At 34.3% G+C, this 24,119-nt stretch overlaps 1 protein-coding gene across 1 annotated transcript; it reads left to right on the forward strand.

Moving 5' to 3' along the window:
- The first annotated feature begins 608 nt into the window (after window positions 1-608).
- LOC139859512 (uncharacterized) lies at window positions 609-23,866 on the forward strand. Its single transcript, XM_071848294.1, has 4 exons — window positions 609-891; window positions 23,034-23,204; window positions 23,307-23,392; window positions 23,453-23,866. The coding sequence occupies exons 1-4, from the start codon at window positions 609-611 to the stop codon at window positions 23,864-23,866; spliced, it is 954 nt and encodes a 317-aa protein (XP_071704395.1).
- The last annotated feature ends 253 nt before the right edge of the window (window positions 23,867-24,119 follow it).

Below are 24,119 nucleotides of genomic sequence, written 5' to 3' on the forward strand. Positions count from 1 at the left end.
CATTGCACTCAATGTTATTCATGACCTGAAGTATCCACCCATGCCGCCTTTCGCTTTAGTGTGGGGGCAGCAGGGAGGGGTTTTTTTTTTTACCGGCCATGCCCTCAGATTGGTCCGGTTTTCTTCCAGGACAGTAGTTAGGGGCGGATTATGCAACTACGGGAGATGAACACGTGGGTGGTTAAATCCCCATGGTGATCTCAAACTGATGTAAAAAAAATGCATTACCTTTGAAGCCTCGCTAAACATTACTACATCCAACATAATGCATCCTTAGACCTTCTTTAACGCCGGCGTGCTTGGCCGGTTTTGGAACCAACACGCCGCCGGGCACGGGTTAGCGCGACGTGTTGTGGGGGGGGGGGGGGGGGGGAGGCCGACGTGCTTCAACCCAACACATGAACAATTGTCTGCGTGTTGATCGAATTGGTGACGTGGGAGGTTATATACCTTTCAAATTTGCAACAGATATATACATATATTCATATTTTAAATAATTAAAAAACTTACTTTTTATCTATATATACAATATCAAATACAATTTCAAACACACTTTCATTTCTCTCATCTAAAACAATTTCAATTTCTCTATAAAATCATTACTCAAAATGGATACATATTTAAAGCTCGTCGACGATGATTCTTCGGACGATGAAATGTTATTAAGTGTTATGCGTTCGTGCGCCGAAGAGCTAGACCGAGAAGCTGGTGAGGGCTCAAGTCAGGGGCCTCGACGACCTCCACGAGCCCGAATCTATATTCGTAGGGATCGCGAAGGTGCGGCTGAACGTATACATAGAGACTATTTTGCTGAACAACCTACATTTTCCGATTACAAATTTAAAAGACGTTATCGGATGCAACCGCAATTATTCGAGCGTATCGTAGCAGGTATACGCGACTGCACTATTAATTCTTTACCCGCACACTTTGCATATTTTAGGCACGCATACGACGCTATTGGTCATCAAAGTTTTAATATATATCAAAAGTGCAAATATGCAATACGACAGTTGGCCTACGGTACGGCGGGTTGAAAGGACCCGTTCATATACATTATAAACGATTCACAATAGTTGATTACATTGCGAGGTATTTGACCTCTATATGATACATTTTACAAACATTGCATTCGTTTTTAAAATACAAACTTTCTTTACATTGAAAATTGACAGGCATGCATACCATTTCATAATATCCACTATCCAACTATAAATTGATTTAATAATAATCTTTGGTAAACTCAATGACTCGAATGCAACGTTCTTCGAAATATGCTATAAAAGACTCCAAGTAATATCTTTAAAATGAGCAAATGAACAGCGGAAGATTTCTTTAACACCTGAGAATAAACATGCTTTAAAGTGTCAACCAAAAGGTTGGTGAGTTCATTAGTTTATCATAATCATTTATTTCCATCATTTTAATAGACCACAAGAATTTCATTTCCAGTTCTCATAAATATACGTCCCATGCATAGAGACAAAAATAATCATTCATATGGTGAACACCTGGTAACCGAAATTAACTAGATACATATAAGAATATCCCCTATCATTCCGGGATCCTCCTTCGGACATGATATAAATTTTGAAGTACTAAAGCATCCGGTACTTCGGATGGGGTTTGTTAGGCCCAATAGATCTATCTTTAGGATTCGCGTCAATTAGGGTGTCTGTTCCCTAATTCTTAGATTACCAGACTTTAATAAAAAGGGGCATATTCGATTTCGATAATTCAACCATAGAATGTAGTTTCAATTACTTGTGTCTATTTCGTCAAACATTTATAAAAGCGCATGTATTCTCAGTCCCAAAAATATAAAGGGTAAAAAGGCAAATGAAACTCACCATACTGTATTTCGTAGTAAAAATACATATAACGTCATTGAACAAGTGCAAGGTTGGCCTCGGATTCACGAACCTAAATTAATTATATATAATTATGTGTTGTTCAATATTTGTCTAACAAATTAGGTCAAGTCATAGTGTACCACAATCCTAATGCTCGAGACTAATATACAAAAGTCAACAAAAGTAAATTTGACTCAAAATAATTTCCAAAAATCTATACATGATTAATATATAGTTTAAATATCGTAGTTTTATATTTTTAAATATTTTTAAAAGATTTATTAGAGTAATAATATAATTTATTTATTAATAAATAAAATTTTATATTAAATTTATGTAATAAAATATACTTTTATATATATTAAGTAATAAAATTTATAGGGTTCATTTAATATCATAAAGATAATATGATAGGTATTATTAAAGTAAGTTATTACACGTAGTAAAATATGTTTGTATCACATATTTATTTGATAAAATAATATCTATAATGATAGTAAGTAAAAGTTGTATTATTTTGTAATAATAATTATTATTATAAAAATATCAATATTTATAATTGCTAAGATGACATTATGATAAAACGATAATTCTAATTATGATAACTTTAATATTTACGATAATTTTTAATATTATCTTTAAAATAATAATTCTATTTAAAATAATAATAATAATGATATTTTATAGTAACAATGACATTTCTATTAAAATGATAATTTTTATTAAAATGATAGTTTTAATACTAACGATACTTTTAATAATAATAGTAATGATAAAAATAATAAGAACGATAATTTTATCTAAATCAATATCTTATAATATTTTAATTTCATCATGATACTCTTACTCATTATTTCCTAATCGTTTCGTTTAATAGCTTTTAATCGTCTTTTATATCGTGTTCATAATAATGATAATAATAGTAATCAAAATAATTAGGTGTTACAAATATTTGTTTTAATTACACTTATATTAATAATGATAGTTACTATAACATTATTAATGATAATACTAATAATTATCTTAATGATAATATAGTAATAATAATAATAACAATAACAATAACCATTTTTAAATAATGATATATATATATTAATAATGATAATAATAATAATAATACTAATAATAATAATAATAATAATAATAATAATAATAATAATAATTGGATAGTAATAATAATACTAATTATAACTTTAACAATAATAACGATAGTAATAATAAAAAAAATAACAATTTTTAATGATAAATCCTTTTTATTAATAAAGATAATAATAATGATAATAATAAGATAAACCTAGAACGACGATAAAAAACGACGATAATAATAATCATTTTTAATAAAAATATCGAAAATTCAATTGATTATAACTTCTAATCCGTTCATCGAAACCATTCGATATCTAAAGGAAAAGTTCTTAATTTTTCGCTAGCTTTCCAAGGACATGCATATCTTATACCTTATATCAACCGCAAGTGTAACTAATTCAATATTCAACCTAACCTGTCTAAGGGCAATATCAAAAGTACAAGCATGCATAATCCTAAATACTCGAGCACTAATCAGGGATATACTATTAATATGTAAAAGTTAAATTATGAGTACTCACGTATCAACATTGAGATTCAATATTGCAGAAAAGGTACGTAGACGCAACGACAATGATAAACACTATATTGACCTCACGAGCATACTCATGAACCATACTCAATCACCTCCATAGCTATAACTCATAATTTCCTTAATCCTATCCTACTCGAAAAACAATTTCGAAATCACTCGGACAGCACTCCGTCGTAATATTTTATGTATACTAATAATATCTTGAAATAATGCGGAGTAAATATATATGTAAATCGATTGAGAGAGTTTAGAGAAAAATATTTTCAAGTTTCTATGAAATAATGAAACCTATTGAATTCTATTTATAATAGATTTTTGAATTATTAAAGTGAATTATTAAAGTATGAATTATTAAAGTGAATTATTAAAGTATGAATTATTAAAGTGAATTATTAAAGTATGAATTATTAAAGTGAATTATTAAAGTGAATTATTAAAGTGAATTATTAAAGTTAAAGTAAAGTAAAAATAAAGTAAAGGTAAAGTTTAAGTATAGTAAAATTATAAAACTATGTACGTATAATACGCGTATAAATATATATAATATTAATTTAAATCGTTATATATATTTAATAAAATAAAATATAAATATCGTTATCTTTATCATACTAGTTAAGCAATGAGTTGTCAAAAGTGGTTCTAGATATTTATAAAAGTTATATACGTTTTAATAATAAAGTTCTTTTTAAACTGAAAACGTTTTTGTACGTTTGAAACTAAATAGATCAATCGAGTCTTTATGAGATTCAATCTTCCATTATCCTTTGTCTAGTTCTCAATGATTGACAATTTGTTCTTATTTATAAATCACTTTACCATTTTCTGAATATTGTTAAAATAGAAAGATTTCTCAAATCAACGTGGGCCTTTCAACAGAGACTTGTAATCATAATTCAATATATCTGATAATTCAATCATTTGATCTTATCTTCTAATTCCATTGATAAACATTTTGAAACATATACAATCATATAAAGTATTTAATCTAATATTTTGTTTACGTTTCAAGTTATAATATATATACACATATACATATATAATCATATTCGTTTAATGGTTCGTGAATCGTTGGAACTTGGTCGAGGTTGAATGAATGTATGAACATAGTTTAAAATTCTTGCAATTTAACTTAACAAATATTGCTTATCGTGTCGGAAACATATAAAGATTAAAGTTTAAATTTGGTTGGAAATTTCCGGGTTGTCACAGTACCTACCCGTTAAAGAAATTTCGTCCCGAAATTTGAGTGGAAAGGTCGTGAATGATAATAAGTATGTTTTCATGATGCATACGGGCTGAAAATTAGAGTTTTATTATCAGCGAATAATTTGGATAAACAATTCATTTATATGAAGAGTACGAATGAAGCTAACATAGAAGAGTAAAATGAGTAAGTGTAGATTCATCTTATCATTTTACGTAGATATGATTGATTCCCAGATTTCAAGGGATTTGAAGAAAATCTTCTTAATAAGATTTGACTCTCCGGTAATCAAGGGAATTAGGATCCGCTTTAAATACTATCGTCCATTTTAATTGTTCTGTCAGAGATTTTCTTATAAATTCACCTCCTTCGTTTCCTTACAACTCACACCTTCTGTTGATGAATTTTATGCAACTCCCTAGACATCTACCCACGTCCATTGCAGGTACAACAGTTTACAGGCCACCATGATTGCTCGTTATTATCCTATCTGTGTTTGTATGTGGTTACAGGAACTGCAGGAACAAGATTTAGATGTTTGACTATGTTAGACTTAGTCAGACGTACGAGTGAAGCCTCACTAGTACGGCTGACAGGCTCATACGCATGGTTGATGCTGAGCTAAGTCACAATTACAACCTAAATGAGAAGATACGAGTGAGTGATCACCCGTACGGCTGATGAAGCCAACTCGTACGTGTGATGAATGAATCGTATGGGTGAGTCAATAGCAGGGGTATATAAAGTCTTATGTTCTTCATTTTAAGTTAAGCCTCTCATTTGTTACACACACTCAGATCTAGTGAGCTCCTCTGATTCTCTCTCAGTCCAAATCACCCAGGTGGTGAATAATAGCTCTAGGTGTTGATCTAATCACACTTGATTTAGTTGTGGTTTGACTAAATTAATCAAAAAAAAAAACTTAACCTATTCACTAGATGGTTTGATTCACTTATTCCGCCATTGTGTGAGTTAAATCTGTTGATTTCTAAGTTCCTAGTCATGTTTCATCACCTTCTATTCTTTTCCCCTCAACTCATATTTTAAAATATTCATCAATATGCTCCATCCAGTTCTGATTCTCGATATACTTCTAACTTTCATATCGGTCATTCTTCTTTTTTATCTACCGCCGGAAGAATCTATTTACTTCTACTATACTCTTGGGTTTATAGTGTTTCTAGTTCTCCTGTGTCTTCATATTGCTATATGCATCGATATATATGGTTTATAATTTCTGGTTTGTCGTTGGGATTTATATGTTCCTTTATATTTCAAAGTCTATGCTTCTGTCTTCTATAATCATTATCATTCACAGTTAATGCTCTCTTTTATTTACTGCAATTTATACCCCAATTTCTATTTCGGAGTTTTGTCCTTTCGTTTCTTCTTCTTGCGATTAAGCACCGCTTGTAATGGTCCAGAATTCACAGATATGAATTTCGGAATGAACATTGTTAATGTTCTAGGAAGGAAATTGTGATGGCACGATCTTGACTTGTCAAATTACTAGAATACCTTGGAAAAGGCCGAATCATCAAGAAATATTTTCTTGATATTTTAGAGGTTAAATAGAATACAAGAGTCGTATAACATGGCACATGATGATGTTATGATCTGTGAATCATCACGTTCCATTTAGAAACTCAGCATGACTTACTGTAATATAATCACATTGATCAAGTGTCATTATATTATACTAATTCATGCTTCAGTTCCCAACATTACTTCAAAATATTCCTATTTTAAACTTGAATGTTTCAGAATTTAGAAACTAAAATAGTTTCTTTTATGATGTAATACAGATAGCGCGAAGAGGTAAATGATTTCAAATAAGAAAAATTAAGAAAATATCTTCAGAAATATGGAGGATATTTATAATGAAAGATATGATGATATTTTAGAATTTCTAATATCAGAGGATGATGAAGAACATTGTCCGCAGGGGTTTAGAGTCAGGAGCAAGGTATTCGTTAATGACTTCAGCAGGTACTGAATCATTTGGATCCTTTGAAGTCAGGTTCAGTCTTTGTAATTTGTCCACAGCCTCCTTCCTACTTTGCTCAATCCGTTTTCCAGTTCCAAAACTTCTCTTTTTCTGCGCTTTGCCAGCACACTTCATCATTATAATCCAGATTTTACCGTTTAAAGTCGTTTATAGTTTTCGCTGCTTCATCAGCATTTTTTTTTTTTTTTCATTTTCGGAGAACCAATTCGTAGTTCGGAGTGTTTTTCAGAAACTTCACATTCAAATTAAGTCCAAAAGATAGACGTTATATATACACATATAACTGTTGGCGTAGACATCCTGCGAGATTTCAAAATACTGATTGCTAATTCCCAATGATTCGTATGGCAATTCTCATTACAAGATGCGAATGAGTAAATGATGGGGTTTCAATGAATAATTATAATGACTTTTTGGAGAGGCTAAAGTCAAAGGGTAATGAAGTTGTTGGTACATCTGCTAATAATGTGGTGAAATGTAAAAGGTTCCCTGGTAACGATGGTGTATATCTCAAGGTTATAATAAGGTTAGTCTGACTGAAAAGTCGAAGTTGACTTGCTGGAGCTGTGACAAAACTGGCTACTTTAAATAGGAGTCGCAAAGTTATTTTTGGTAATAAATGCCAAAGAATCTGACGCGGATACGTTGTTTAAACTTTTACTTTGGTTTCAAGAGTTTTTCGGGTACATAACTGTGGGTAACATGTGGTTGGATCATCATCTCGATTGCTCATCATTCGAAGTGTCTTCAGAAATTTTCGAAGGGTTTGAACACAGATTGTAATCGTTAACATACATTTGATGTTCTAACACAGTTTTGAAGTCAAAATATAGCTTGTGAAAGATGTAAGGATCTAAGAGTGATGATTTTGGTCATATCTCAAGTTGAATTTTGAGATTTCAAAATCAGAATATGTAATTAAATTTTGAATGAGTATGTAACATCCCGCCTTTTTCCGTTTACTTTTCCGTTTAACTATTTAAGTTCCGTTATATGTTTATAACATCTCCCGTTAATACGCGTTACAATTATCTTGTTTTAGGTAATCTAACGCACCCGATTGCAACTTGAGGGACTAGTTTCGCCAATACACTAAAGAGGTGACTAGCATGTGACTAGTCAACCCCACCTCTTCTCATTTTCATTTTCATTTTATCTTTTCTTTCTCTACTTTCTCATTTTCCTTCAATTATCCAATTCAAGAATTCATCATCCATATTAAATCGATCAAGCTTCGGGCCAAACAAATTACATATTTGAACTCCTCGTGATCTCCTCTTCGATTCCATACCGATCTCATCAAATTTGGGTAACTTTCTAAAATCACTAATTTTATGTGTTCTTGAGTTTTTGAGTTAAAAAGGTTGTTAATTAGTGTCTATGGCTCAAGTCTAGTATGATTATGTGTTTTGTATGCTTGTTCTTGCTAGTTTGGTGTAACTAATTCATATTGAAAGAATGCTTGCTTAATCTTGAGTTTTAGGTGTTCATATGTTGTTTAAAGATGAAAGATCATGTTTTAATTGTGTTCCTAACATCACTAGCTTCAAATTGGTATGTAGGTTGACATGGATTAGTTCATAAACTTGATTATGAAATTTGGTGAATATGGGTTAGGGTTTCATGAACTTGAAATGGTTTTGTAATGCTTTGAATGACATGTAATGTTGTTTGTAAGTGTTTAGATACATTGTATGCGTGATTATCTACACAACGGCGTATTAAATGGGTGTATTAAATTTCCGAATCATTAAATTGCATTTATGAACTTGGAAGTAATAAATGTGAGCATTAATGGTGATTTTGATATGAGTTTGTTTGGTTTTGATTGAGTAAATGCATTTAGTTATCTTCCTTGTCAAATTACCTTTCTAATGATATATGATATGCGTTTTAAATGTTTTCGGTGCATGAAATGTGTTAAATTGTGTTTTGGGTCGTGACTTAGACCAATTTTCTGCAAACAACATGTTTCCCAGGTAGTGCGCGCCGCGCACATACCTGCGCGCCGCGCATAATCAAAAATCCCAGATGTCTGCCTTCTTGGTTAATTTCTGACCAGGATTTACACTTGGATGCGCGCCGCGCAACCCACAGCGCGCCGCGCATTTGGTCCAGCTCATTTTTGTCTTTGTTTTTCATATCACAAAATGTTCCCGCTTAACTATAATCCTGTTTACCATGAGACTTGACTATTATGCTCATATATGATTTCTCATCATGAGAAAATTGTCGGACACCCGACCCGACCCCGTTGACTTTGACTTTGACCAAGTTTGACTTTAGTCAAACTTAACCAAACAATTATACAATCGTTCTAACATGTTTAACTACTTGTAACGTGCATGAAACTTGACAATTTGCTTCACATGCTATATTAATCGAGTCGTATTGAGCTATAGGACTAATTGAACATCTTTGACCTTTCGTGACTATCGATATTGATACAACCTAATTGTTTAGGTCAAGACTAGCATTGTTCTTTGCACACGTTACTTGTTGAAGTACTTTTTGTTCGTGCATACAAGGTGAGATCATAGTCCCACTTTTACTCTTTTTGAACTTACTTTTGGGATGAGAAAACATAAACGTTCTTTTAAACTACGTGAACACAAGTACAGGGAAAACAAACATTCTACATACGAGTTTGAACACAAATCCTCAATTCGATTATCATTAGTTACATCAGATGGTGTAAGCGAGAACTTATGTTATATGGCCATATGGGTTTGACAAACCCTCACTTCGGACGGTTCGCTACCGTCTACGGGTGAAATATATTTTCGGGAAACAGTGTATGTTCTAACACTATTATTACGGGGTTCAACGGACGGAATGTTAAGCTTTGATAATTGAGTGCTCGTGAATATTAACTTTTAGAATGTACTATGACTTTATCGATGTTGCAAATCTTGTGGTTCAACTTACTTTTACTCACTTACTTATTTAAACCTGTGATTTCATCAACGTTTTCGTTGACAGATTCTCTATGTTTTTCTCAGGTCCTTGAACTTAGGTGATATATGCTTCCGCTCATACTTTTGATACTTGCATTGGATGTCGAGTATACTTGCATACGTGGAGCGTCTTTTTGACTACTTTTAATCGTGTCGCACGTGTTTCATACAAACTTTAAACATTGTTATGTACTTGTTATGGAAACTACTTTTGTAAACTTTGAAACACCCTTATTTATGAAATGAATGCGACATACTTTTCGGTCAAACTTTGTTATAAAGACTTACGACCATGTAATGGGACCATACGTAGATGACGCCGTCATTTGACGATTTTTCGGGGTCGCTACAAGTGGTATCAGAGCTTTGGTTGTAGGGATTTAGAGTTCATTGGTGTCAACCCCGAGTCTTAGGGTACATTGGTGAGTCTAGACTACAACCGGCATATAGACTTGACATAGGAATTACTTGACTATTTGTGCATTTATACTCGAACTCTCTTACTCATATCTACTCTTATTCTATCTTACTCTTGCGTTGTATAATTTAATTGACACGCCACCTTGACTATATGTGGTGATGTCGAATGCACATATGAATTAGGGTAATATAATTCCCGGAAATTATATTACGGTGACTCATATGAACATACCGACATTATGACATAAAGAATTTAAGGCGAGTCAAGGATAATTTCCTCTTTATCTTTATTCCATATCACGGTTAGTATTATTTAGAATACTAACCAACGGTATTCTTGTGTTTTGAAGGAACAATGGCTCGTCGACGCGCCCCTCCCGAAACTCCCGAACAAGCTTTGCAACGCATGATAGCCACCGCCGTGGATGCGGCCATGGCCGGTCACTCGTCCAACAACAACAATAATAACAACAACAACAACCAAGGAGCCGGTAACTCTAGCGAAGGGTGCTCCTACAAAGCTTTCATGGGGTGCAAACCTCACACCTATGATGGAACCGGGGGACCGGTTGTGCTTACTCGTTGGTTTGAACAAACCGAGGCCGTCTTTAGCATAAGCGGTTGTCGGGATCAAGACAAGGTCAAATACTCCACCCACACTTTCTCCGGAATTGCTCTAACATGGTGGAACACCTATGTTCAATCGGTGGGTACCGATGAAGCTCATGCCCTCTCTTGGGCCGATCTAAGAGAAAAGATGATTGTTGAATATTTTCCGCGCGAAGAAACCCGAAAGCTTGAGGAAGAACTAAGAGCTTTGAAAGCGGTCGGAAACGATCTTAAAGCTTATAATCAACGCTTCGCCGAACTATCCTTGATGTGTCCTAATCTTGTTAACCCCGAATCTCAAAGGATTGAGCTCTACATGCTCGGTCTTCCAAAAAGCATCAAACAAGGGGTGATGTCATCCAAACCCACTACTCATCAAGCCGCTATGAACATGGCTCGCCAACTAATTGAAAAACGGTTGACGAAATCGTAGTGCCGGCTCCTAAGGCCGAGGACAAGTCGGGTGGCAACAAAAGGAAATGGGAAGCCACTCCATCAACCAACTACAACAACAACACCTTCACCAAAAAGCCTTTCAACAACGACGGCAATAAGGGTTATGTCGGAAACTTACCTTTTTGCAACAAATGCCACAAGCATCATCACGGCGAATGTAACAAGCTAGTTTGTCACCGTTGCCAAGGTGTTGGTCATAGGGCCAACAATTGCACAAGCGCCACCCCCGTTGCTCGAAAGGGGTCCAATCCTCCAAAAACGGTCACTTGTTACGAATGTGGCCAAACGGGCCATTATAAGAACGAATGCCTGAAAAAGAAAGCCAACCCCAACAACCGAGGCCGAGCCTTTAACATCAACACCGAGGAAGCCCGAGATGACAATGAACTAGTCACGGGTACGTTTCTTCTCAACAACACTTATGTTACTTGCTTATTCGATTCGGGTGCCGATAAATGTTTTGTGTCTAAGACTTTGGCTCCTACTCTTTGCACTCCACCACACCCTTTAGATACTACTTATTCCATCGAAGTGGCCGACGGAAAACTTTTAAGTGCCGACACATACTACCGGGGGTGTACTTTGAACATTTTGGGTAATGAATTTGAAATTGACTTAATACCCATGGAACTAGGAAGTTTTGATGTAATAATCGGTATGAATTGGATGGTCAAAAATAAATCTCACATTCTTTGCGATCTTCACGCAATCCGAATTCCTATCGAGAACGGTGAACCATTGATTGTCTATGGCGACAAAAATTGCACCGGACTCAATCTCGTTTCGTGCCTTAAAGTTCGAAAGCTACTCCGTAAGGGTTGTTTCGCGATTCTTGCTCACGTTAAGAAAGTCGAGGCCGACGAAAAGCGCATCGATGATGTGCCAATTGTTAGTGACTTTTCCGATGTATTTCCCGACGAATTACCGGGTCTTCCACCTCATCGACCGGTTGAATTTCAAATCGATCTTATTCCGGGAGCCGCACCCGTAGCGCGTGCACCATATAGACTCGCTCCACCCGAGTTGCAAAAATTGCAAAGTCAACTCCAAGAACTACTTGACCGTGGTTTTATCCAACCTAGCCATTCACCATGGGGCGCTCCGATTTTGTTCGTCAAGAAGAAAGACGGATCCCTACGAATGTGCATTGATTATCGTGAACTAAACAAATTGACGGTTAAGAACCGATATCCTCTTCCTCGCATCAATGACCTCTTTGATCAACTACAAGGGTCTTGTGTATATTCAAAAATCGATCTCCGTTCGGGTTATCATCAACTAAGGGTTAAGGGGGAAGATGTCTCCAAAACCGCTTTCCGGACTCGTTACGGTAGTTACGAATTCCTTGTCATGCCTTTTGGTCTCACTAACGCACCGGCGGTGTTCATGGATCTCATGAACCGCGTTTGCAAACCTTACCTCGACAAATTCGTTATCGTGTTCATTGACGATATTTTGGTCTATTCTAAAAGCGAAGAGGAACACAAAGAACATCTCCGACTCGTGCTTGAACTCTTGAGGAAAGAACAACTCTATGCCAAGTTCTCCAAGTGTGAATTTTGGTTGAAGGAAGTTCAATTCCTCGGTCACGTTGTAAGTGATCAAGGCATTAAAGTCGATCCCGCAAAAATCGAAGCCATTAGTAAATGGGAGACTCCTACTACTCCTACTCAAATTCATCAATTCTTGGGTCTCGCCGGATACTATCGTAAATTCATCAAGGATTTCTCCCTAATCGCTCGTCCTTTAACCGCGTTAACTCACAAGGAACGAAAATTCGTTTGGACATCCGAACAAGAAACCGCTTTCCAAATCTTGAAAACTAAACTAACCACCGCTCCTATCTTGTCACTTTCTGAAGGCAATGATGATTTTGTTATATATTGTGATGCCTCGAAAAACGGTTATGGATGCGTATTAATGCAACGAAAGAAAGTCATTGCTTATGCCTCTCGACAACTCAAAGTTCACGAACGAAACTACACGACACATGATCTTGAACTCGGTGCCGTCATCTTTGCACTTAAGTTATGGAGACATCATCTTCTTGGTACCAAAAGTACTATCTTTACCGATCACAAAAGTCTCCAACACATCTTCGATCAAAAGCAACTAAACATGAGACAACGAAGGTGGATTGAAACCTTGAACGATTATAATTGCGAGCTTCGTTACCACCCCGGGAAGGCAAATGTAGTGGCCGATGCCTTAAGTAGAAAGGAAAGAGCGGTACCTCTTCGTGTCCGAGCTTTAAACATCACTATCCACTCCAACCTTAATAGCCAAATTCGCGTAGCCCAAGAGGAGGCTCTTAAGGACAATCACATCGGACGTGAACTTTTAAACATCCTTGTCTCTCGATTCGAAGTTAAGGAGAACGGACTTCGATATTACGCCGGAAGAATTTGGGTGCCTAGATATGGCGACTTACGAAACCTCATCCTAGACGAAGCCCACAAATCACGACACTCGATTCATCCCGGTGCCAATAAGATGTACCATGACCTTAAGGAACAATATTGGTGGCCGAACATCAAAAAGGAAGTTGCTAGATACGTCGCCAAATGTTTGACTTGCGCTAAAGTCAAAGCCGAACACCAAAGACCGTCTGGGTTACTCCAACAACCCGAGATCCTGCAATGGAAGTGGGAAAGGATCACGATGGATTTTATCACCAAATTACCGAAAACGTCGGGCGGTTATGATACTATTTGGGTCATTGTCGATCGCCTCACCAAATCCGCGCACTTTCTCGCCATGAAAGAAACCGACAAAATGGAGAAACTTGCACGACTTTACATTAAGGAGATTGTAGCCCGACATGGCGTACCTTTATCGATTATCTCCGACCGAGATGGCCGTTTCGTTTCTAGATTTTGGCGTACGTTGCAAGAAGCGTTGGGAACGCGTTTAGACATGAGTACCGCATATCATCCTCAAACCGATGGGCAAAGTGAACGTACGGTACAAACCTTGGAGGATATGTTACGAGCTTGCGTTGTTGATTTTGGAAAAGCTTGGGACAAGCACTTACCTCTCGCCGAGTTCTCATATAACAATAGTTATCACGCGAGTATTAAGGCCGCACCTTTTGAAGCATTATATGGCCGAAAATGTCGCTCTCCTCTTTGTTGGGCCGAAGTGGGTGACGTGCAAATTTCCGGGCCCGAACTCATTCACGAAACAACCGAGAAGATTCTTCAAATCCGAGATAAGCTTCGGACGGCCCGGAGTCGTCAAAATTGCTATACCGACAAAAGACGCAAGGACCTCGAATTTCAAGTCGGTGACCGCGTCATGTTAAAAGTCGCACCTTGGAAAGGTGTCATCCGTTTTGGGAAACGTGGAAAACTAAATCCGCGGTACGTTGGTCCTTTCGAAATCTTAGAGCGTGTTGGAACCGTTGCGTATCGTTTGGATCTTCCGCCTCAACTAAGCTCCGTCCATCCTACTTTTCATGTATCTAATTTGAAGAAATGTCTTGCCGAGCCCGATATCGTCGTTCCTCTCGAGGAACTTACTATTAATGACAAACTCCATTTTGTGGAGGAACCGGTTGAAATTGTGGACTACGTCGAGAAGGAATTGAAACAAAGCCGGATCCCGATTGTTAAGGTCCGATGGAACACCAAAAGAGGACCCGAGTTTACTTGGGAAAGGGAAGATCAAATGCGAAAGAAACACCCTCATCTATTCCCGGTTCCGGAATCGTCGGATTCCGAGGAGGAAACAACGATTACTACGCCTGCTTAAATTTCGGGACGAAATTTCTTTTAAGGTGTAGGTAATGTAACATCCCGCCTTTTTCCGTTTACTTTTCCGTTTAACTATTTAAGTTCCGTTATATGTTTATAACATCTCTCGTTAATACGCGTTACAATTATCTTGTTTTAGGTAATCTAACGCACCCGATTGCAACTTGAGGGACTAGTTTCGCCAATACACTAAAGAGGTGACTAGCATGTGACTAGTCAACCCCACCTCTTCTCATTTTCATTTTCATTTTATCTTTTCTTTCTCTACTTTCTCATTTTCCTTCAATTATCCAATTCAAGAATTCATCATCCATATTAAATCGATCAAGCTTCGGGCCAAACAAATTACATATTTGAACTCCTCGTGATCTCCTCTTCGATTCCATACCGATCTCATCAAATTTGGGTAACTTTCTAAAATCACTAATTTTATGTGTTCTTGAGTTTTTGAGTTAAAAAGGTTGTTAATTAGTGTCTATGGCTCAAGTCTAGTATGATTATGTGTTTTGTATGCTTGTTCTTGCTAGTTTGGTGTAACTAATTCATATTGAAAGAATGCTTGCTTAATCTTGAGTTTTAGGTGTTCATATGTTGTTTAAAGATGAAAGATCATGTTTTAATTGTGTTCCTAACATCACTAGCTTCAAATTGGTATGTAGGTTGACATGGATTAGTTCATAAACTTGATTATGAAATTTGGTGAATATGGGTTAGGGTTTCATGAACTTGAAATGGTTTTGTAATGCTTTGAATGACATGTAATGTTGTTTGTAAGTGTTTAGATACATTGTATGCGTGATTATCTACACAACGGCGTATTAAATGGGTGTATTAAATTTCCGAATCATTAAATTGCATTTATGAACTTGGAAGTAATAAATGTGAGCATTAATGGTGATTTTGATATGAGTTTGTTTGGTTTTGATTGAGTAAATGCATTTAGTTATCTTCCTTGTCAAATTACCTTTCTAATGATATATGATATGCGTTTTAAATGTTTTCGGTGCATGAAATGTGTTAAATTGTGTTTTGGGTCGTGACTTAGACCAATTTTCTGCAAACAACATGTTTCCCAGGTAGTGCGCGCCGCGCACATACCTGCGCGCCGCGCATAATCAAAAATCCCAGATGTCTGCCTTCTTGGTTAATTTCTGACCAGGATTTACACTTGGATGCGCGCCGCGCAACCCACAGCGCGCCGCGCATTTGGTCCAGCTCATTTTTGTCTTTGTTTTTCATATCACAAAATGTTCCCGCTTAACTATAATCCTGTTTACCATGAGACTTGACTATTATGCTCATATATGATTTCTCATCATGAGAAAATTGTCGGACACCCGACCCGACCCCGTTGACTTTGACTTTGACCAAGTTTGACTTTAGTCAAACTTAACCAAACAATTATACAATCGTTCTAACATGTTTAACTACTTGTAACGTGCATGAAACTTGACAATTTGCTTCACATGCTATATTAATCGAGTCGTATTGAGCCATAGGACTAATTGAACATCTTTGACCTTTCGTGACTATCGATATTGATACAACCTAATTGTTTAGGTCAAGACTAGCATTGTTCTTTGCACACGTTACTTGTCGAAGTACTTTTTGTTCGTGCATACAAGGTGAGATCATAGTCCCACTTTTACTCTTTTTGAACTTACTTTTGGGATGAGAAAACATAAACGTTCTTTTAAACTACGTGAACACAAGTACAGGGAAAACAAACATTCTACATACGAGTTTGAACACAAATCCTCAATTCGATTATCATTAGTTACATCAGATGGTGTAAGCGAGAACTTATGTTATATGGCCATATGGGTTTGACAAACCCTCACTTCGGACGGTTCGCTACCGTCTACGGGTGAAATATATTTTCGGGAAACAGTGTATGTTCTAACACTATTATTACGGGGTTCAACGGACGGAATGTTAAGCTTTGATAATTGAGTGCTCGTGAATATTAACTTTTAGAATGTACTATGACTTTATCGATGTTGCAAATCTTGTGGTTCAACTTACTTTTACTCACTTACTTATTTAAACCTGTGATTTCACCAACGTTTTCGTTGACAGATTCTCTATGTTTTTCTCAGGTCCTTGAACTTAGGTGATATATGCTTCCGCTCATACTTTTGATACTTGCATTGGATGTCGAGTATACTTGCATACGTGGAGCGTCTTTTTGACTACTTTTAATCGTGTCGCACGTGTTTCATACAAACTTTAAACATTGTTATGTACTTGTTATGGAAACTACTTTTGTAAACTTTGAAACACCCTTATTTATGAAATGAATGCGACATACTTTTCGGTCAAACTTTGTTATAAAGACTTACGACCATGTAATGGGACCATACGTAGATGACGCCGTCATTTGACGATTTGTCGGGGTCGCTACAGAGTATAGTTGTTTTGATTTCTATAAAAGAATATATATTGTTGTGAAAGTAGGGAGTATAATGGATGATTTGCTGAATCAGATTCGAAGAATGTAACATATTAATTGTGAATTTATATATCTCTCGGGTATTACCTACCCGTTAGAAAAAATTCACAATTAATATTTTGTACAAAAGAATTTTATTACAGTCTTTATGAAAATATATATATGTATATTTTCTTCAAATGTAACATAGATTTAATGAGTTAATGTTAAATTAAACTCATTTGATTTACGGTTGAAACTAGAATTGAATAATCCCTAAAGGCTTTAAAAAGTACATAACTTTTACGCAGTATTTCTTTAATGACATTGAAATTATGAATCAATACTTCGTTATTTGTTGATGTATGATGTTCGGTTCGTGGAATTCTTGTGAATTTCGCAAAGTACGAATGATGTTATCTGAAAATTTTCGGGTACATCGATAATGAAATTGTAAAATCAAATATATACTTGATTTATTATGAATTGGAATTTGTTGAATTGCGACAGAGATTGTAGTTAACGCTGGTTAAGTTGCGGCCGAAGGACGTACATTATTGCATATTTGTAATATGAATTAACCGAGTAGTTAAGATTCACATACAATAGCTTAGCACGGAAAGATTTATATCAAAATATATATATATATATAATATACATATAATTTCTTCAGAGAGAATGAGTTAATTCTTCATAACTCGTTGATACAATATACACGTTATTGATTCGTAATGATGTCCACAGTGATTCTTGAACTGACGGAGTTTGTGATGTTATCGGTGTTGTTGATTCGGATGTTGACTGTACTGACGATGCTGGTAACGCTGGCGGTACTGTTGATGTTGTTGGTAAAGCAAGTTTAGCTTGTTAATCACACACCATTTTTGTCAGGGTTTCTACTCTTCCTTCTATCATTTTGGTTCGTTTAACTGATTTATGGTTAGGGCTAGATTAGATAATCTCTAAGACTTTAGAGATTACATAATCGCCGCGGAATGTTTCTCCAATGAAGTTATGAACTAATACTTCGTCAGTTATTGTTGTTGGTACTCCTTGGTATCTACGGTGCGTATGACGTTGATGCTCGTGGGACAAATTGTGAAGTTGAGGTTTACGACGCGGTTGTGGTTGGAGGTGGTAATGGTACTGTTGGCGTTGATGATGGTGGTACTGGTTATGCTACTGGTGCTGCTGCTGGTGTTTGTAATCTTTGCACCATATTCTCAAAAATCACTACCCGAGCGCGAAGCTCGTTGACTTCTTCTATTATACCGGGGTGATTGTCGGTTCGGACGAGCGGATAAATATAATCTAGAATTTGATGTAGTATATAATCGTGACGAGATACTCTGGAAATGAGAGAGAAAATGGTGTTTCGGATTGGTTCGCCGGTAAGTGCTTCAGGTTCTTCGTTAAGAGGGCAATGGGGTGGATGGAAGGAATCACCTTCTTCTTGTCTCCAATGATTGAGGAGGCTACGAACCCATCCCCAATTCATCCAGAATAGATGATGGCTGATTGGTTGATCCATACCGGTCACACTGCTTTCAGAGCTGGAGTGGGATTCCATTTCAGAATTCGAGGAACTTGAATTAATGATGAATTCCATTTCGTACGATTGAATAAGGATTTTTTTCGATATGAAATGATTTTCGGTTATCGGATGGTATTCTAATTACATAGAATATCCATAGATATAGAACAAAAGATTTCGTAGATTACGGAGGAATTTGCGGGATATGTCAGGTAAAGTTTAAAGTAACAGATACGATAAGATATGATTTAGCAAATACGCTAAGATATGAATTTTGTCTATACACTACTCATGCAATTAATATAGCAAGACGTGTCTAGACTAGTAATGATAAGCAGGTAATTTTCTAAGAATGATAAGCAGATGCTTTCCGACTAAAAATGATAAGCAAAACTTTTGACATGCAGACACGGTCGAAGTCCAGACTCACTAATGCATCCTAACGACTTATCAGTTAGACACACTAATGCAGACATGGTTCGCTAAGACCACCGCTCTGATACCAACTGAAAGGACCCGTTCATATACATTATAAACGATTCACAATAGTTGATTACATTGCGAGGTATTTGACCTCTATATGATACATTTTACAAACATTGCATTCGTTTTTAAAAGACAAACTTTCTTTACATTGAAAATTGACAGGCATGCATACCATTTCATAATATCCACTATCCAACTATAAATTGATTTAATAATAATCTTTGATAAACTCAATGACTCGAATGCAACGTTCTTCTAAATATGCTATAAAAGACTCCAAGTAATATCTTTAAAATGAGCAAATGCACAGGGGAAGATTTCTTTAACACCTGAGAATAAACATGCTTTAAAGTGTCAACCAAAAGGTTGGTGAGTTCATTAGTTTATCATAATCATTTATTTCCATCATTTTAATAGACCACAAGAATTTCATTTCCAGTTCTCATAAATATACGTCCCATGCATAGAGACAAAAATAATCATTCATATGGTGAACACCTGGTAACCGACATTAACTAGATACATATAAGAATATCCCCTATCATTCCGGGATCCTCCTTCGGACATGATATAAATTTCGAAGTACTAAAGCATCCGGTACTTCGGATGGGGTTTGTTAGGCCCAATAGATCTATCTTTAGGATTCGCGTCAATTAGGGTGTCTGTTCCCTAATTCTTAGATTACCAGACTTTAATAAAAAGGGGCATATTCGATTTCGATAATTCAACCATAGAATGTAGTTTCAATTACTTGTGTCTTTTTCGTCAAACATTTATAAAAGCGCATGTATTCTCAGTCCCAAAAATATAAAGGGTAAAAAGGCAAATGAAACTCACCATACTGTATTTCGTAGTAAAAATACATATAATGTCATTGAACAAGTGCAAGGTTGGCCTCGGATTCACGAACCTAAATTAATTATATATAATTATGTGTTGTTCAATATTTGTCTAACAAATTAGGTCAAGTCATAGTGTACCACAATCCTAATGCTCGAGACTAATATGCAAAAGTCAACAAAAGTAAATTTGACTCAAAATAATTTCCAAAAATCTATACATGATTAATATATAGTTTAAATATCGTCGTTTTATATTTTTAAATATTTTTAAAAGATTTATTAGAGTAATAATATAATTTATTTATTAATAAATAAAATTTTATATTAAATTTATGTAATAAAATATACTTTTATATATATTAAGTAATCAAATTTATAGGGTTCATTTAATATCATAAAGATAATATGATAGGTATTATTAAAGTAAGTTATTACACGTAGTAAAATATGTTTGTATCACATATTTATTTGATAAAATAATATCTATAATGATAGTAAGTAAAAGTTGTATTATTTTGTAATAATAATTATTATTATAAAAATATCAATATTTATAATTACTAAGATGACATTATGATAAAACGATAATTCTAATTATGATAACTTTAATATTTACGATAATTTTTAATATTATCTTTAAAATAATAATTCTATTTAAAATAATAATAATAATGATATTTTATAGTAACAATGACATTTCTATTAAAATGATAATTTTTATTAAAATGATAGTTTTAATACTAACGATACTTTTAATAATAATAGTAATGATAAAAATAATAAGAACGATAATTTTATCTAAATCAATATCTTATAATATTTTAATTTCATCATGATACTCTTACTCATTATTTCCTAATCGTTTCGTTTAATAGCTTTTAATCGTCTTTTATATCGTGTTCATAATAATGATAATAATAGTAATCAAAATAATTAGGTGTTACAAATATTTGTTTTAATTACACTTATATTAATAATGATAGTTACTATAACATTATTAACGATAATACTAATAATTATCTTAATGATAATATAGTAATAATAATAATAACAATAACAATAACCATTTTTAAATAATGATATATATATATTAATAATGATAATAATAATAATAATACTAATAATAATAATAATAATAATAATAATAATAATAATAATTGGATAGTAATAATAATACTAATTATAACTTTAACGATAATAACGATAGTAATAATAAAAAAAATAACAATTTTTAATGATAAATCCTTTTTATTGATAAAGATAATAATAATGATAATAATAAGATAAAACTAGAACGACGATAAAAAATGACGATAATAATAATCATTTTTAATAAAAATATCGAAAATTCAATTGATTATAACTTCTAATCCGTTCATCGAAACCATTCGATATCTAAAGGAAAAGTTCTTAATTTTTCGCTAGCTTTCCAAGGACATGCATATCTTATACCTTATATCAACCGCAAGTGTAACTAATTCAATATTCAACCTAACCTGTCTAAGGGCAATATCAAAAGTACAAGCATGCATAATCCTAAATACTCGAGCACTAGTCAGGGATACACTATTAATATGTAAAAGTTAAATTATGAGTACTCACGTATCAACATTGAGATTCAATATTGCAGAAAAGGTACGTAGACGCAACGGCAATGATAAACACTATATTGACCTCACGAGCATACCCATGAACCATACTCAATCACCTCTATAGCTATAACTCATAATTTCCTTAATCCTATCCTACTCGAAAAACAATTTCGAAATCACTCGGACAGCACTCCGTCGTAATATTTTATGTATACTAATAATATCTTGAAATAATGCGGAGTAAATATATATGTAAATCGATTGAGAGAGTTTAGAGAAAAATATTTTCAAGTTTCTATGAAATAATGAAACCTATTGAATTCTATTTATAATAGATTTTTGAATTATTAAAGTGAATTATTAACGTATGAATTATTAAAGTGAATTATTAAAGTATGAATTATTAAAGTGAATTATTAAAGTATGAATTATTAAAGTGAATTATTAAAGTTAAAGTAAAGTAAAAATAAAGTAAAGGTAAAGTTTAAGTATAGTAAAATTATAAAACTATGTACGTATAATACGCGTATAAATATATATAATATTAATTTAAATCGTTATATATATTTAATAAAATAAAATATAAATATCGTTATCTTTATCATACTAGTTAAGTAATGAGTTGTCAAAAGTGGTTCTAGATATTTATAAAAGTTATATACGTTTTAATAATAAAGTTCTTTTTAAACTGAAAACGTTTTTGTACGTTTGAAACTAAATAGATCAATCGAGTCTTTATGAGATTCAATCTTCCACTATCCTTTGTCTAGTTCTCAATGATTGACAATTTGTTCTTATTTATAAATCACTTTACCATTTTCTGAATATTGTTAAAATGGAAAGATTTCTCAAATCAACGTGGGCCTTTCAACAGAGACTTGTAATCATAATTCAATATATCTGATAATTCAATCATTTGATCTTATCTTCTAATTCCATTGATAAACATTTTGAAACATATACAATCATATAAAGTATTTAATCTAATATTTTGTTTACGTTTCAAGTTATAATATATATACACATATACATATATAATCATATTCGTTTAATGGTTCGTGAATCGTTGGAACTTGGTCGAGGTTGAATGAATGTATGAACATAGTTTAAAATTCTTGCAATTTAACTTAACAAATATTGCTTATCGTGTCGGAAACATATAAAGATTAAAGTTTAAATTTGGTTGGAAATTTCCGGGTTGTCACACGGGTGATATGTGGGACGAATATTTGTATATGAGTGAGCAACATCATTAAACTGTTTAGACAACTTTTGTTTGTGTGTTAGTGATTTGTACCAAGACGAATATCTACGTAAACGAACTGCACGTGATATTCAACGAATATACGAAACGCACAAAACAAGGCATGGTTTAGGGGGATGCTTGGGAGCATCGATTGCATGCATTGGGAATGGAAGAATTGTCCTGTTGCATGGCAAGGTCAATACACAAGTGGGCATAAAAAAACCATCTCTTATTTTCGAAGCTGTAGCTTCGTATGATATGTGGATATGGCATACATATTTTGGTGTTGCAGGTTCCAACAATGACATCATTGTGTTAAACCGTCCCCCATTGTTTGATTCTATTAAGAACGGTTCCGCTCCACCTTCACCATTTACAGTAAATGGTCATGACTACACACATGGTTATTATCTCGCGGACGGTATTTATCCGGATTAGGCTACACTTATCAAAGCATATTCATCCCCAACCGACGAGCCATCTGCAAAGTTTACACGTTTTCAAGAAAGTGCACGAAAAGATGTCGAGCGAACATTTGGTGTCCTTCAAGGTAGATTCAATATATTACGTGTGCCTGGACGAGCTTGGAGAGCTAAAAAAATGCACCGCATATTATATTGTTGTGTTCTATTGCACAATATGATCCAAGAGGATAATGGTTTTGCTATAACGTCACTTGACGAAGAGTATCTAAGAGAGCCAGAAAACCGACCAGTTTTTGTTAGGAATCGAAATACTACTCGAGCTGCAAGAGAAAAGGAAATACGCGACAAAGATGTGCATAATGCACTTCGTGCGGACTTAACCGAGCATATTTGGAATCTTCCATTAAACTACCGTCGTGCCATTTAAGTAATGTTTAGTTATTGTAATGTTTTTTTAATTATCGTATTGTAATCTTTTAATTATTGTATTGTAATTTTATATTTTTAGGACTTTTTAAATGTAATCATATTTTTATTATTAATTTTAGTGTGTTTTATTAAATCAATTTGTTATAATACTAATATAACTAATTAAATAAAATAAAATAACTACATGAAATATGAAAAAGAAATAAAAAAATACCTCCAACACGCCACTCAGCACGCCACCCATTACACAG

The sequence above is a fragment of the Rutidosis leptorrhynchoides genome, chromosome 7, assembly GCF_046630445.1.
Source record: "Rutidosis leptorrhynchoides isolate AG116_Rl617_1_P2 chromosome 7, CSIRO_AGI_Rlap_v1, whole genome shotgun sequence".
NCBI classification, from domain to species: domain Eukaryota; kingdom Viridiplantae; phylum Streptophyta; class Magnoliopsida; order Asterales; family Asteraceae; genus Rutidosis; species Rutidosis leptorrhynchoides.